Genomic DNA, 14,245 nt, shown 5'->3' with positions numbered 1-14,245 from the left:
CCGCCCCCCCATTCCTCCCCACAAAGTTACCTGGTCCAGAATGTCAGTGGTGCAGGGGTAAGCAACTCTGACCTAGATGAACATCAACTTCCTCTCCATCACCTTAAATCCATCTTTTCAACCTTAGCATTCTTCACTCTCTAATCTAAGGTCTCTGCCAAATAAAACAATGTGCTTCCATAGTACATTTTTAAGAAATTTTTCATTTCTGTTACAACATTATATTGTATTGAAATTAAGGATTTGCAGAAACTTTGGGCTCCTCAAAACGTGAATATATCTTATTTATATTTGTATCCAGAATATGTGACACAAAGAAAGCTTCCTAAAGGAGTGACTGGATTTAGCAGTACTTCCTGATTGTCTCAGTGTGACTTAAGGGATTATATTCCTTTTAATCAAAGACCATTCTTTTTTTGCTATTACTTGCTTCACCTTTCTCTTACTTTCAAATATCCATTTTTCGTTAGACTACACAGGCAATTTTTTCTAGCCTACAAAAACATTGTACCAGGAAATGTCAATTGAATAAAAAGTATTGGCCTTTCCCCTGATTTGAACTACGGTGAAGTTTGTTACCCCAGCATTAGTCACTTAATTACATACCCTCCTGCTCATTTATAACTTCTGACTGAGTTCGTTTTGTCTTGTCAAATGGATTGAAATCTCCTTCAGGGCAAAAATCAAAACTTGAAGTACCTCGTGATGCCGAACACCGTGTTTTACAGACTCAAAAGCAGGAGAGTGACAGGTTGTTGATTCTTTTTTTTTTTAATCACAACTCACAGACCAAGCAAAGATCCTGACCTCAGCATAGAGACTGTTCATTCTCAAGAGCAGAGCACTGCGGTCCTCCTCAAAAACAATAAAAAGGCAGCTCTGCAGAAGGTCCAGACTCGAGGCCCCAAGGAATCTGTACTTTCCAATCTGCCTTCTCCCTGGCTTCCCTGTCCCCTGGAGGGGCACGAAAGCCTCGACTGACCAGCTCCGTCCACAGCCTTTTCCATTTCGGTTTCCTTCACTGCCAGGACTGCCACCAGGCACGTTCCCCTCGTTGGACATGATTAAAGACCCAAGTGTGGGAGGAGCGACTCCTGGCCCGTTTCTGACGGGAGCTAAAAGCAGAAATCACTAATAAGCTTTCAGCACGCAGCTGGGTAGCAAGGGTCTCCGCTTAGGTTCCCACTCGGCACACCGGAGCTGCCTTTGCCAGAGGGAAAGCAGGTGGAGTGGAGGCCTGGTTTTAATGAGATCGCCATGGTGTTGGGGGGAGGGCCGTGGGGGGGGGGCGCGGAGGGAGTGCTGCAGCCAAGGAAAAAGGCAAGGTCAGGGAGGAACGAAGCAAGGACAAGAATACTTGTTTGTAAGGCTGAGTGGTGCTAAATATATCCTGAGAAAATTGGGATGCAGGGCAGCTTTTGATCATAGCTCACGCAGGATTTTAAAATGCAAATGCAGAGCTGCTTAGTTTATTGCTAATAGCGTGTTGTTGAACCATCAGTTAGCGCTGAGATCCTGTTGCATTCTCTTTGCAATTAAAATAAGCTCGCAATTGAAGTCCTTCAAAGCTGAGTTGCAAAAGAGGAAAACATTCAGAGTTGAGTATCTATCTGGCAAACCAAGGAAATGAGAGGAGTCAGCTTGATTAGAAAAGGGAGACTATAACAAAACAAATATTTTAATCATTTTCCCCTGAAGCGTTCAATTGAAAAAAAAACTTTAGTTTAGGCATTTTTAAACAGCAGCTTTGATATTTAGCTATGAGTTAGCTCCACAGGTAGGAGAACGGAGCTGTTGAAGGGTTAATTTTTCAGGTTATTGAAACCTGAGTCTTGATTTTGTTAAGGACCCAAACGTTCATGTCTCCCACATGATCTAAAAATAAAAATTAAAAAAAAAAAAAACCTCATTACCCTGTTAGTTTTTGAATTAGCTAAAGTTTCCTCTTCAAATGGTAGTCATTAGGGGTTTGGGAGAATATAAAAGGTAAACATTTCCACTGGACCATTTAAAACAGACTATAAAATATATTGCACAGTTCCCTCCTTCTTAGGTAAATGATGCCAAAATAATAATTTCTTAAAATATTAATAATTCATGAGTATGTATCTGTTATCTTCCCAAAACTATGCTCACAGTTTAATTTATTTCCTTTAAATGCTATAACAGTAATGCGAGGCACTTAACTGAGTTTTGTGAAGTTTTTCCTTAGATAAAAGGCTATTATTAATGGATGGTCTGGGGAAGGTTTCCAGGCATGAACCCCCTAAAATTATCTGCAGGTGTCTGTGTGTGTGTGTGTCTGTGTGTCTGTGTGTATGTGCATGTCTGTTTCTAGAGAAGGGATCCCTATTTTTTAGCAGCTTCTCAGAAAAGTCTGTGGCCCTTAAAATATCCAAATTCCTTCTGTTCGTCTGAATTAGTAAGAGGGTCTCAGAGCAGGAGAGGGAGGTCCTTATCTCATGTAGTCGAAGCATGAATTTCACGGACAAAGGAGAGTGAGTAAAGCGATAGACTTTTATTAAGCAAGGATACAGAAAAAGCTCTGAGAGAGTGAAGTTTGATGGGGTGAGGTATGGAGCGGATGACCAAGAAAGAATTCTTGAGATGTTTTTGGTGCAAAAAGTGGTTTTATTGAAAGCACGGGGAGATGAGGAAAAGGACGGTTTTCAAAAGAACTTTCATATGCTAAAGAGGACCTTCGAGATTCTGGAGGCCCGGCCATTGTCAAGTTGAGGTTGTTTTCCCCCCTAGCAAGGCGTATTAACGTTGAGACCGTGGGGAGCTTCTGCCGGTCTCAAATATTTATCAGTGGGCTGCAGATTATAAGGACGTTTAATTTTATCTATATTTCCTTCAGGAAGGTAGGTCATTGATAAGAATGCTTTTTACTTGTGAATCACTAAGACGGCTGTGAACCGAGGGAGACTAGTGTCTGGCTGGACTGTAATCTCTAGAAGTTAACCATTTGTTTTTTTCTTCCTAGGGAGTGCCTGAGGAATGTCACACAGATTCCTAGGGGGTGGCGTGGGGGGAGGGGATTGCGGGGTATTGGCTGGTGCTTTGCTCTCAGCTTGCCTTCTGCTCCCTCATCAGTCACAAGCCTATGTTTCCCAAGTCTTCTGTTGTTTTCCTTGTTGTCTGAGGACAGTGCTTGCCTCCGTGAAGAGGTGCCCCGTTTCCCTCCTTGTGTGGACTCTGGAGTCGGAGGGCCTGGATTTCAATCTGGTCTCTCACATTTACCGTGTATGTGGTCTTGCCTCAGTTTCCACAGCTGCAAAGTGGAACTCCTAGTAGGTCCCACCTCAGAGTTACTCGGAGGATCGAACACGTTCACCTCCAGAACAGCCTTTGGAATACAGAAAGCAAATCAGTACGCGCCTGCTGAGCCCTGTGAGGCTGTTGTGAATTTAGAAGCTGCCTGGTCAGGTTTTGTGTTGGACAAAAGAGGGGGGATAAACTTGGGGTCTAAACGCTTCCTAAAGCCCTCTTTTCCGTCTTGGTTTTCATCGGCCCTGCTTACAATGGAATTCAGTGAGAGAATAATAAGCCACGCGTTTGTTTTTCCAGACCGGCGCTGAACCAAAGAACCGAATAGGGAGAGGGATGTAATGTAGCTTGTTTTCCTGCACCTTTATTACAGGAGCCATTAGGGTTGAAAGTCTACCTGGCGCTGTGAGTGGCACCAGCAAAGCAGGCTTCTTGTCTCTCCAGCCATTCTGATTTGCTTTAGACGCAGCTCAAAGGGAAGAACCAGTGTTTCAGCGAGTATCTTTGAAGTGCATTTGAGGCAGCTGTTAGTGTGAAGGTATGAATTTTTAAAGAAAGAATGAGCTGCTTTTCCTAGCTTGTGGGTGTTTCTTGGGATTGAATCACCTCTCCTTAAAACTGCACTGGCAGGATCTGCTGGGCTCAGAATGCAAATATCTCGGTGAAGCTCCTCGATAATAGGGAGCAAAAGAAAAAAAAAAAATCAGGTTGAATAGGATGTCAGATGACATTTTTTTTCTTTATCCTTTTCTTAAGGAGTAATAGTCTCTAACCTCTTGCCTCCCTCTTCTTCAAGGGTCTTTGCGTATCCACCTGAAGGTAAACGCTGCTGTGAGATGTCTGGAGACCAAGGTATCACCAAGGTCCCTGTAACACCTGCCTAAAATGTCACTAAAGAGATGCAATGACATCCTGCAGCCCTTGTTCTAGCAATGCGGCAGTTGTGAAGTAGGCAGTTGTGAAGTAGGCACGGGTAATTGCTGCCCACGGGATTATCGCTGTGACCTGCAGCCGATCAGCATCCTGCTGGTCCAGGAGTGCCAAGCTTCTCTCCGTTCTCTCTGTCTAATGCTCTTTCCACCAGAGCAGTCTGGGAGCAAATCACAAAGGGCTGAGATTCCCTGCTGCCTGTCTTATTAAGCGTGGGCGTCTGTTATGAAAATAGGCAGCGTGGCACAGTAGTGGAACCCACTGTTTTCAGGATGAATGGTGGCCATGGCAGCCTTCAAGAAGGCGGGCTGTTCATAAAGTGACCAGTAATGAACGTCTCTGTAGTCTGTGTTGAAGCCATCCAGGCCCCTGAGTTAAACCCCTTGCAGAAAAGAAGTCTCTCCCCTTTGGAGAGATATATATCTGTATCTATATCTATATCTATATCTATATCTATATCTATATCTATATCTATATATTTTTTCCACTTCCTTTCCATTTTTTTTCCAGATATGTGTGTGTATTTTTTTTCCCCTTCCTTTCCATTTTCTTTCCAGAGTTACAGATAATAAGGAAGCAGCACAGAAGGAGCCGAGGCATTTGCATCCATTAAAATTCAGTTCAATAGAAATTATAGGTCTTCAGCCTTGAGTAGGTTACTTAACCTCTGGGACTCAGTTTCCTTTCCTGTAAAAGGTGGATAATGTGTACCTTGCAGGCTTGCTGCATTGCTACCACAAGGCCTGAAATCCTTGCTCCTGATTTTAAGGGCAGAAGGACCAAAGGGACATGCTATTAAGAGTCTAGTAACCATCAAACTTAAAGGCAGATTCAGAGGTACCCTGTGATTCGTGGCTGATTCAGAAAGAATTCATTTTGCTACAAAGAGTCTCCTGGAAAATTCATATTCACCACAGCAAATGACAAAGACAAGGACTCCCTCTTGGAATGACTTTAGTCAGTCTCCTCTGAGCCCTCTTCTTTTGTCTTTCTTTCTTTGTTTTTGTTTTTTTGAGATTTTATTTGGGAGAGAGCACACTAGGGGGAGAGAGCAAGCATGAGTGGGGGGCAGAGGGAGAAGGAGAAGCGGGATCCCCACTGAGCAGGGAGCCTGACAACCGGGTGCTGCTCCTTAGTTATAAATTCCCACTTATTCTTGCAGTTGTATTTGGAGGTGAACTTGATCTTTCTCTCCTCATGCAATAGTCTTGATACCTGTCCCAATAGTCTAGAATAAAATCTTCCTTACCATTTTCACAAATGTCAGAATAATTTTTTCCTTTAACACAAATCAAAGCCTAAATATTGAGGTTTTCAAAAGAAGCTAATGCTCATCAGGTGTTTGATATGTGCCAAGACGCTGTTTGTTCTAAATGTTAAATCTCTTCTGTGAGGTGTCTGGGTGGCTCAGTCCTTTAAGCGGCTGTCTTCAGCTGGGGTCATGATCCCAGCGTCACAGGATCAAGCCCGACATCAAGGCCCCCTGCTCAAGTCGGGAGTCTGCATCTCGCTCTGCTCTGTCCCTCCCCCCAGTGTATGCTTTCTCTCTCTTTATCAAATAAATAAAATCTATTAAAAATAAATAAATCTATCCCTCACAACATCCCAATGAGGCAGTACTATTATTATTACTATCCTCAATTTATAGATTAAAGGGGTTTCCCGAGAGATTAAGTTATTTATCCAAATACAACTGGAGCTAGTTAGTGGAACTGATACTCTAATCCAGAAATTCTGGCCCCATGGTTCATGCTCTTAAACACACGGCCAACCTACCCTCAGAGGACTCAAAATTAGATTGGGAAGTGTACTCTCTTTGTGTTCTTAGAGCAAAGTTCTCAAACTTAGCTGCCCTCACAAGCTTGGGTAAGTAAGACTAACTAGGAAAGCAAGGTGGGTGGGGAATGCATCACTTGGAAGGTCCATGCTCATCAAGATGGCCAGCCCTCATCATCACCACCTAGTGGTTACTGTCTAGTAATTCACACTTTCTGGGTTTTTTAAGATTAACAAAGAGAAATCTGACTTTTTATGAAAGATCTCTTCAGTTTGGGGGGAAAAAAAAAAAGAAAGAAAATGAGGGAAAAGGAAGGAGAAAGGGGAAAGAGCTGGGAGGTGGGGAAGAAAGGGAGAGATGGGGAAACCATGCAGGACACACACCCTGCCTCCTGCCTTCATGCATGTGGTCATTTGCTCACTGGCTCCCTCTTTCTCTCTCTCTCACACACACACCCCTACAGCAGGGATTCGTTCAGCCTGTGGGCTTCCTGTAATTTCATTTTTAGAGGTTTTTAAATCTTACTCAATGGACTCAGCTTGGGTTTAAAAGATACATCCTCCTTACTCTAAAGTACCAAATAATTACTTTTAAAATGCCCTGTTTGTCTGACCTATGGGAGACTATAGATTTCTGCTTTTGGTTGGAGAGGGGACATGAAAAGAGGAGAGGTGGGGTTTTTTTCCTGGGTGCATGAGGATGCTGTGACAATTACTTTAGCAGACTTGTTTGAGGGAAATTTTGATTTCTTATCTACTCGTGAAACAAGAGATGAAGTACAGGCAATCTGGTTTTTCTTTCTGATTCTTGAGTTGATGGATAATTTTACTTCTATTAACCAATTTTTAAAAAACACCCTTTCAGAGTTAAGCCAGTATAAGCAGTTAGCCATCTGTGGAAAACGGAAGTCAGTGCAGTGAATTCTGAGAGTTTTCTGAAATCCGTCATCTTTTTCTCGGTCTTCCAACTTCTGTTGCTGAACCTTAGCTGTTTATGTTTCACAGTCGTCTTTCGCAAACCAGGTTTCTTGGCTTCTGCTATAGAACACAGGAGATGTTCTGTACTCCTAGCTTCATGAAACCTTCCAGCTTTTGTAGCAGGTGTCCACAGTACTTGCTTTTAATTGTCTAACACTGAATTACAGATAAAGTTTCTAAAATAAGATACAACCATTTTCTTTCAAAAATAGCACTCTTTTAAATTGTGTTTTGATTAATAGTTCATGTCCTCAGTTAAAATTTGGAAGTTTGGTGGAGATTTAATAATGGTTCTTTTGGAGGGAAATGGGATCAATTAACACCTTTTTATGCACAAGACTTTGCATTGTCTCCTATGGAGTGAACAAGAAAAGCATCAATAAGCATGTCCCCTTCCCTTCTGGAACTTCAAGTCCTTTTGGAGAAATAATGACATTTATACAAGTAGCAAAGGTACAAAAATAGTGCATAAGAAGGATCCAGATAACCATAGCTGTATGATTTTAAAAGAGACTTTATGACTTGAAAGCTTTAGAGGCCTTCAGAAAGAAAATAATATTTAAGTGGATTCTTGAAGAATGGGTCAGCTTTTTGAGAACGAGGAGGACAGAAAGTGGGAGGAAAGGCGTACTCAAGGCAGATGAGAAAGAAGGAGAGGGGAAGATAAGTTTGGGGCCCAAAAAGTGATTGCAGCAGAAAACTCCAATATTCACTCACACCAGTCAGAATGGCTAAAATTAAAAAGTCAGGAAATGACAGATGCTGGCGAGGATGCAGAGAAAGGGGAACCCTCCTACACTGTTGGTGGGAATGCAAGCTGGTGCAACCACTCTGGAAAACAGCATGGAGGTTCCTCAAAATGTTGAAAATAGAACTACCCTATGACCCAGCAATTGCACTACTGGGTATTTACCCTAAAGATACAAACATAGTGATCCGAAGGGGCACATGCACCCGAATGTTTATAGCAGCAATGTCCACAATAGCCAAACTATGGAAAGAACCTAGATGTCCATCAACAGATGAATGGATAAAGAAGATGTGGTATATATACACAATGGAATACTATGCAGCCATCAAAAGAAATGAAATCTTGCCATTTGCGATGACGTAGATAAAACTAGAGCATATCATGCTTAGCAAAATAAGTCAAGCAGAGGAAGACAACTATCATATGATCTCCCTGATACGAGGAAGTGGTGGTGCAACATGGGGGCTTAAGTGAGTAGGAGAAGAATCAATGAAACAAGATGGGATTGGGAGGGAGACAAACCATAAGTGACTCTTAATCTCACAAAACAAACTGAGGGTTGCTGGGGGAGGGGAGTTGGGAGAAGGGGGTGGGGTTATGGACATTGGGGAGGGTATGTGCTTTGGTGAGTGCTGTGAAGTGTGTAAATCTGGCAATTCACAGACTTGTACCCCTGGGGATAAAAATATATTATTATAAGTTTATAAAAAATAAAAAATTTTCAAAAAACTCCAATAAAGAAGACATGGCATATAAACCTGAGGAAAGGATTAGAGTGAGCAGAAAACAGTCAAGACCAAGGATGGGAATATTCAATTCAACAGGTTAATATGCATAATAAAGTTACAAGGAAGAGCTGGTTTGGAGGAGAAAAAAAAAGTTGGATATACAGTTTAAAATTCAGATAGACTCTTTTAAAAGTTTAGCCCTTTCCCACTTTTCAGTACCTCCATCTCTCCTTTTCTGTCTTCAACTCATCACATTCCTTCCATTAAGACCTAATATGTCTCATTCTAAACATTTTTGGAATTTATATATTCATATGCAAACATGTCTGTGCGCACACACACAAACACACAGTGTGTGGTTTAGGTCAGTGTGTGCTTTAATGCAGTATTTTAGGTCATTGCTTGACAAAAATGAAAATATATGTATTCTTTTCCTTACCTTGCCCTTCTGGCTCAGTCATCCTGGGGGAAATCCCTCCCAAGTGAAAACTTAACAGCCTAAACAGCTGTTTTTTTTAATGGTCACATAACACTCTCCAATAGATATGTCATGATCTCTTCTAGTATTCCCCCATTCAGGGAGAGCAATTTGTTCCCAGTTTTCTACCCTTACAAAAAGTACTTCAATAAGCATACTTGTATCTCTGTCTAGACATGCTACTGTTTTATTTCTGTAGATAGGGGTGGGATCACTGTGTCGAGGATGTGTATTTTTCATTTTGAAAACTAAACTTCCGGGGTGCCTGGGTGGCTCAGTGGGTTAAGCCTCTGCCTCCAGCTCAGGTCATGATCCCAGGTCCTGGGATCGAGCCCCCACATCAGGCTCCCTGCTCAGCCAGGAGTCTGCTTCCTCCTCTCTTTCTGCCTGACTCTCTGCCTACTTGTGATCTCTGTCTGTCAAATAAATAAATAAAATCTTAAAAAAAAAAAAGAAAAGAAAAAGAAAACTAAACTTCCCTAAGAAAGCTATAACAGTACACAGTTTGCACCCACCAGTAATAAAAATACTGCCTTTCACTAGGTCTCCTCAGGCCATAATGTTATAGCTCTTTTTTTTTTTTATTTTTAAGTTTTTGCAAGTGCTGTTGATGTAAAATCTCATTGTTACTTTATTTGCATTCGTTTGACTACAAGTGAATTTGATCATCTTTCCATGAGCTTGCTGAGTGGGTTTCTTATCTTGCAAGCTGCATTTTTGTATTCTGTGTCCATTTTTCCAACGAACGGTTTTGTCTCCCTGTAAATTTTTTTTTAAGAGAGGGCACATACACAAGCCAGCCTGTGAGCGGGTGGGGGAGGAGGGTGAGTCAAGGAAGAGACAGAGGGGAAGCGAGGGAGAATCTTGAGCAGTCTCCATGCGCCGTGCAGAGCCCCATATAGGGCTCAATCTCATGACCCTGAGATCATGACCTGAGCCAAAATCAAGAGTCAGACACTTGACCGACTGAGTCCCCCAGGCACCCCATCTCCCGTAAATTTTTAAGAGCGTCTGCTATAGTATAGATATTTTTGCATGTCCTCTAGGGTTTTAAACATTTGTTTTTCAAATCTATCATATTTGTTTATGGTATCTTTTGCCATATAGAATTCTTAGGTCTAATTCAGTCACTTAGGTTTGTGGTTTTTCTTATAGTTTCTGTATTTCCTCCTTTGCTAAAAGAAGCCTACTCTCTCTGCCCCTAGATTATATTTATGTTTCCTAGATTTTCTTACAGGCTTCTTATTTACTTGTTTATTTTACATTTCAACCTTTAATCCATCTAAATGCTTCCAGGATTTATTTTTGGAGTTGGTGTAAGATAAACATCTAGTTTTCTTTTCTTCTAGATGCATTAACAGTTTGCCAGCTCCTTATATTGAATAATCCATCACTTCGCTGCTAAATTGAACTGCCTTTGTTGTCACATATTAAATCTTCATTTATATGTGGATCTATCTCTAGATATTCTATTTCATATATCAGTTTAGGCCTATTTCAATACTTACTGATTTGATTACAGTAGCTTTATAGGATTTTCTGGTAGCAGTAAATCAGACTACACAAATGACTTTTGGGTCGTTACCATATGCTTAGGTAAATACATTAAAAACCTGTTTGCTACACAGCAATGGGATGTAAGCAGGTACCAGTGCACCAAAATAACACTTGCATAATTAAAATATACAAAATCTTTCTTCCCAAGATCTCTTCTTATATCAACAGATATAGGAGAAAATTTCAATGTGCTTGTAAGATCTGGCACAAATGACCGGCTGGTGTATTTTTAGGCTTTACATGCTGTACCGTATTAATGATACTGTTTCCCTCATTCGCAGATGGACCCCTCAGAGGAATCATCCCTGACTGAGTCTTCACTCTGAGCTGAGACTGCTTCCCAGAGGGAGACAGCTCCGGGGAGAGTGCTGAGGTTTTCCTGAAGAAGAATTCCATGGGGACCGTACCTGACCCTTTGAGATCGGCTAAAACTTCCTTGCTTGCAGCTTCTGGAAAAGAAGAGGATCTAGAAGAAGTGCAGCCTGCCTCACCTCGGTCTCGACCTGCCCTCCTCTGTAAGAACACCAATGGCCTTTCTGGCCCTCCTGAAGGGCCCGTCCTTAGCCCCAGGGCAGCTGCTGAGGCCTTGATGCAGGCCTTTGAGCATGAGACCACCCCGCCGGACATGTCTTCCGCCAGTGTCTTCAGTGAGGTAGAAAAAGCATGTCCTCCACGCAACTCTCCTGGCAATACCCAGCTGCCGGGAAGCAGTGAGCCCACAGCACCAGCTCTGTGTTCTGCAGCAGGAAAGGATGTTCTAGACGAAGCATTTACAATGCCAGCCAATCAACACAGCCACCAGGCCATCCCAGGCAACCAGCCTAGCGCCAGCCCCTCAGCAGGGCCTGATGATACACTGCTGAAAACCCGGAGAACCTCAGACGGGGAGCAACCTGAAAAGTCAAGTTGTCCTGTGGGCAGCACCCAGGGCAACAGCAAAGCCCATGTGCCCTGTGATTTTCCCTCTCAAGAAATAGTCCAGGGACTGGCGCAAACTGCAAATACAGCAACATCTGTGTTCAGCTACACCTCCTCTCCTGGAGGCGGACCTGAAGGGGAGAGGCCCAGAGCCATTTGTGACTCCCAGACAAGGTCCTGTGAGTCTCCAGCGAGAGAAGACGGGTGTTCTGGACATACACAGCACCCTGCCACCACCTCAGACAGCCAGGCCATGACTTCTGTGACATCTGAACCATCCCACCTCACTAGCCAAGGGCCCACGTTTCCTCCAGATCTGGGAAAGGTGCCATTGCCTACACAGCACCAGGTGTCAAGGTTCAAAGAAGCAAGTACAATGACCAATCAAGCTGCCGGTGAGGTCCCGGAGGTTGCCAGCAGGGCTCGGCAAGACGCTGAGGTGCAGGCAGTGGCAAGTGTCGAGAGCAGGTCCGTCTCCACCAGCCCCAGCATCCTCACCGCGTTCCTAAAGGAAATCCCCGTTCCCGAGTGTCGGGAACCACAGGAGCAGCTGCGTGTCATCTGCCACAGCAGTGGCCATGGGAGCCATACGCTGGAGCTGTCTGACGACATCCTAGCCCCCCAGGAGTCGAGCCAGCGCCCTGGCATCATGCCAGAGGTGCACATCCAGGCAACTGCGGCAGTTTCTACGGCTTGCCAAGGGGACTGTAAGTTGGGGAGCCTCCCAGGGGAGGTCCTTCAAATCTCCGCGATCACTGTAGCATCTGGCAAGGCTCAAGATATGTGCAAGAAAGATGGGGGCTCAGCAGGCATGGCCCCGACGGGGGAGGAGTCCACTTCTACACAGCTTTCCAACGTGAACTCTAGCTCCCAGAAAGCTAGCCCCACTGACCAGATTTCTGTTTGCGCAGGAAGTCAGACTGAAACAAATCATGATTTGGGGAAATTTGAAAGCAAGCCATCTGAGTTTGCAATGAAAACCACAGATGGTCCCCAAACAAACCCAGACTGCCAACTCTCTGACTCTTGTGGCCCTGCCAGCAAAGACGACCCGTCCAGGAGCATGGATCCCACTGCTAAAGGACAGGCAACAGAGCCTGCTTCTCCGCGCAGAGTAAAACAGCAGGAATGTCGGGGCACCGATAGCCTCGAAGCCAGGGCAAGGGCAGAGGCCAAGACCCTGCTGCTCAACCCTAAATCTCAAGAAAGTGCAGGCGCTGGATCCGCTGCCAGCCCCACGCCGTCCCCAGTCAGGAAGAACCAGGACGGTACCTTGGAAGAAAGCAGACAGACCAAGACGGCCACCAGCCTGAGCCTGCCGGCTGACTCCATGGGGGACTCCAGCCCAGGTTCCGGCAAGAGGACCCCTTCCCGCTTGGTCAAAGCCAGCCCCCGCAGGGCCAGCCGCGTCAGCGAGTTCCTCAAGGAGCAGAAGTTAAACGTGACGGCGGCGGCCGCGCAGGTGGGACTCACCCCGGGAGAGAAGAAGAAGCAGCTTAGCGCCGACGCCAAGCTGCAGTTGAAACAGTCCAAGCGTGTCAGGGACGTCGTGTGGGACGAGCAGGGCATGACCTGGGAGGTGTACGGTGCCTCCCTGGACCCGGAGTCCCTGGGCATCGCCATCCAGAACCATCTACAAAGACAAATCAGGGAACATGAGAAATTAATCAAAGCTCAGAGCAGCCAGTCCCGGAGATCCATTTCCTCAGACACTTCTTCCAACAAAAAGCTCAAAGGAAGGCAGCACAGCGTCCTGCAGTCCATGTTGCAGAACTTCCGACGCCCCAACTGCTGTGTTCGTCCCGCCCCTTCTTCTGTGTTAGACTGAAAGGGAACGTGTATGGGAACCCTCGTGCACAGTTATCGGTATTCCCGAGTGTCTGTGTATGTCAGAGCTTGCTTAGTTTTTTGTTGTTGTTTTTGTTTTTTGGTTTTTGGTTTTTTTTCGAGAGAGACCAGTTAGAGAAAGCAAGTATTAACTATAGTAGCTATGGCTTTGTTGGGTCCTTTGATTAGGGCTCTGTGAATGAAAATAGTTCAATTCGCAAGAAAGGACAAGAGAAAAGAAGGAAGTGTTACTGAAGGTTCATGACCTTAATTAAGAGGAAGTAATATTCACTGGGTTTTTTTTTTTTTTAATTATGATGTTGCTTCTGGAACTAGCATTATCATTAAACGTGTCATTTAGAATTACTGCCTCAATTTATAACACTGGTATTTCCACTAAAATCCCTGCTTAATATTAAAAATAGCAAAAACACTATAAGCAAAAGCACTGTTAGACTCTCTAGTCGTATTGCAATAAGAATGCCACTACCACACAAAATTTAAATAGATGATAAGAACTAAAAGGTAAAAAATGTGAAACAAATTTTGACTCACTCTTAGGCCAGATGACATTAAGTAAAAGCATTTAAATGCATAAAATACCAAACGTGAATTAATACTTGTAAACATGTGCAGATAGCTGTTTTTGTAAACCTTGTTATACCGTTAATAAATGTAAAGAAGTTACGTTAGGAAAATGAGCCAAGTTTTGAATGAATACCGCCCACGTAAAACATGAATTTGTATATACAGATTTCCCTGCATGGAAGGCAAAGGGCAGCTAGCTCTATGATTCTGACTGGATTAAATTCATATCTCTTTAGAGGAAGTACATCGACCAAATTCTTGGAAGGAGTCCTTGAATTATTAATAATACTAAAGTTTGTGTTGTACAGGTGTCCTCCAAAAACATCCTACTGAGAGTATTAAGGTTTCAGTAAAGAATTATGAACAGCCAGTTTACCAAATGCTCTCTTCTCTGTGTTGAAAAAAAATAACAAAAGCAATACATTTAATTTTACCTCCTGAAAA

At 43.6% G+C, this 14,245-nt stretch overlaps 1 protein-coding gene across 4 annotated transcripts in view; it reads left to right on the top strand.

The window, feature by feature from the left end:
* The window catches only part of GPRIN3 (GPRIN family member 3), a 62,110-nt gene extending 47,865 nt beyond the window's left edge, over positions 1 to 14,245 (top strand). For all 4 annotated transcript variants that reach the window (XM_032332880.1, XM_032332883.1, XM_032332882.1 and 1 more), the window contains one exon: positions 10,750 to 14,245. In XM_032332880.1, coding sequence (XP_032188771.1) covers positions 10,863 to 13,214 — 2,352 coding nt within the window. In that variant the 5' untranslated portion in view covers positions 10,750 to 10,862 and the 3' untranslated portion in view covers positions 13,215 to 14,245. The remainder of the gene's footprint in view (positions 1 to 10,749) is intronic.

The sequence above is a fragment of the Mustela erminea genome, chromosome 2 (assembly GCF_009829155.1).
Source record: "Mustela erminea isolate mMusErm1 chromosome 2, mMusErm1.Pri, whole genome shotgun sequence".
Classification (NCBI taxonomy): domain Eukaryota; kingdom Metazoa; phylum Chordata; class Mammalia; order Carnivora; family Mustelidae; genus Mustela; species Mustela erminea.
The sequence above is the reverse complement of the archived record's forward strand: the minus strand, read 5'-3'. Positions and strand labels throughout refer to the sequence as shown.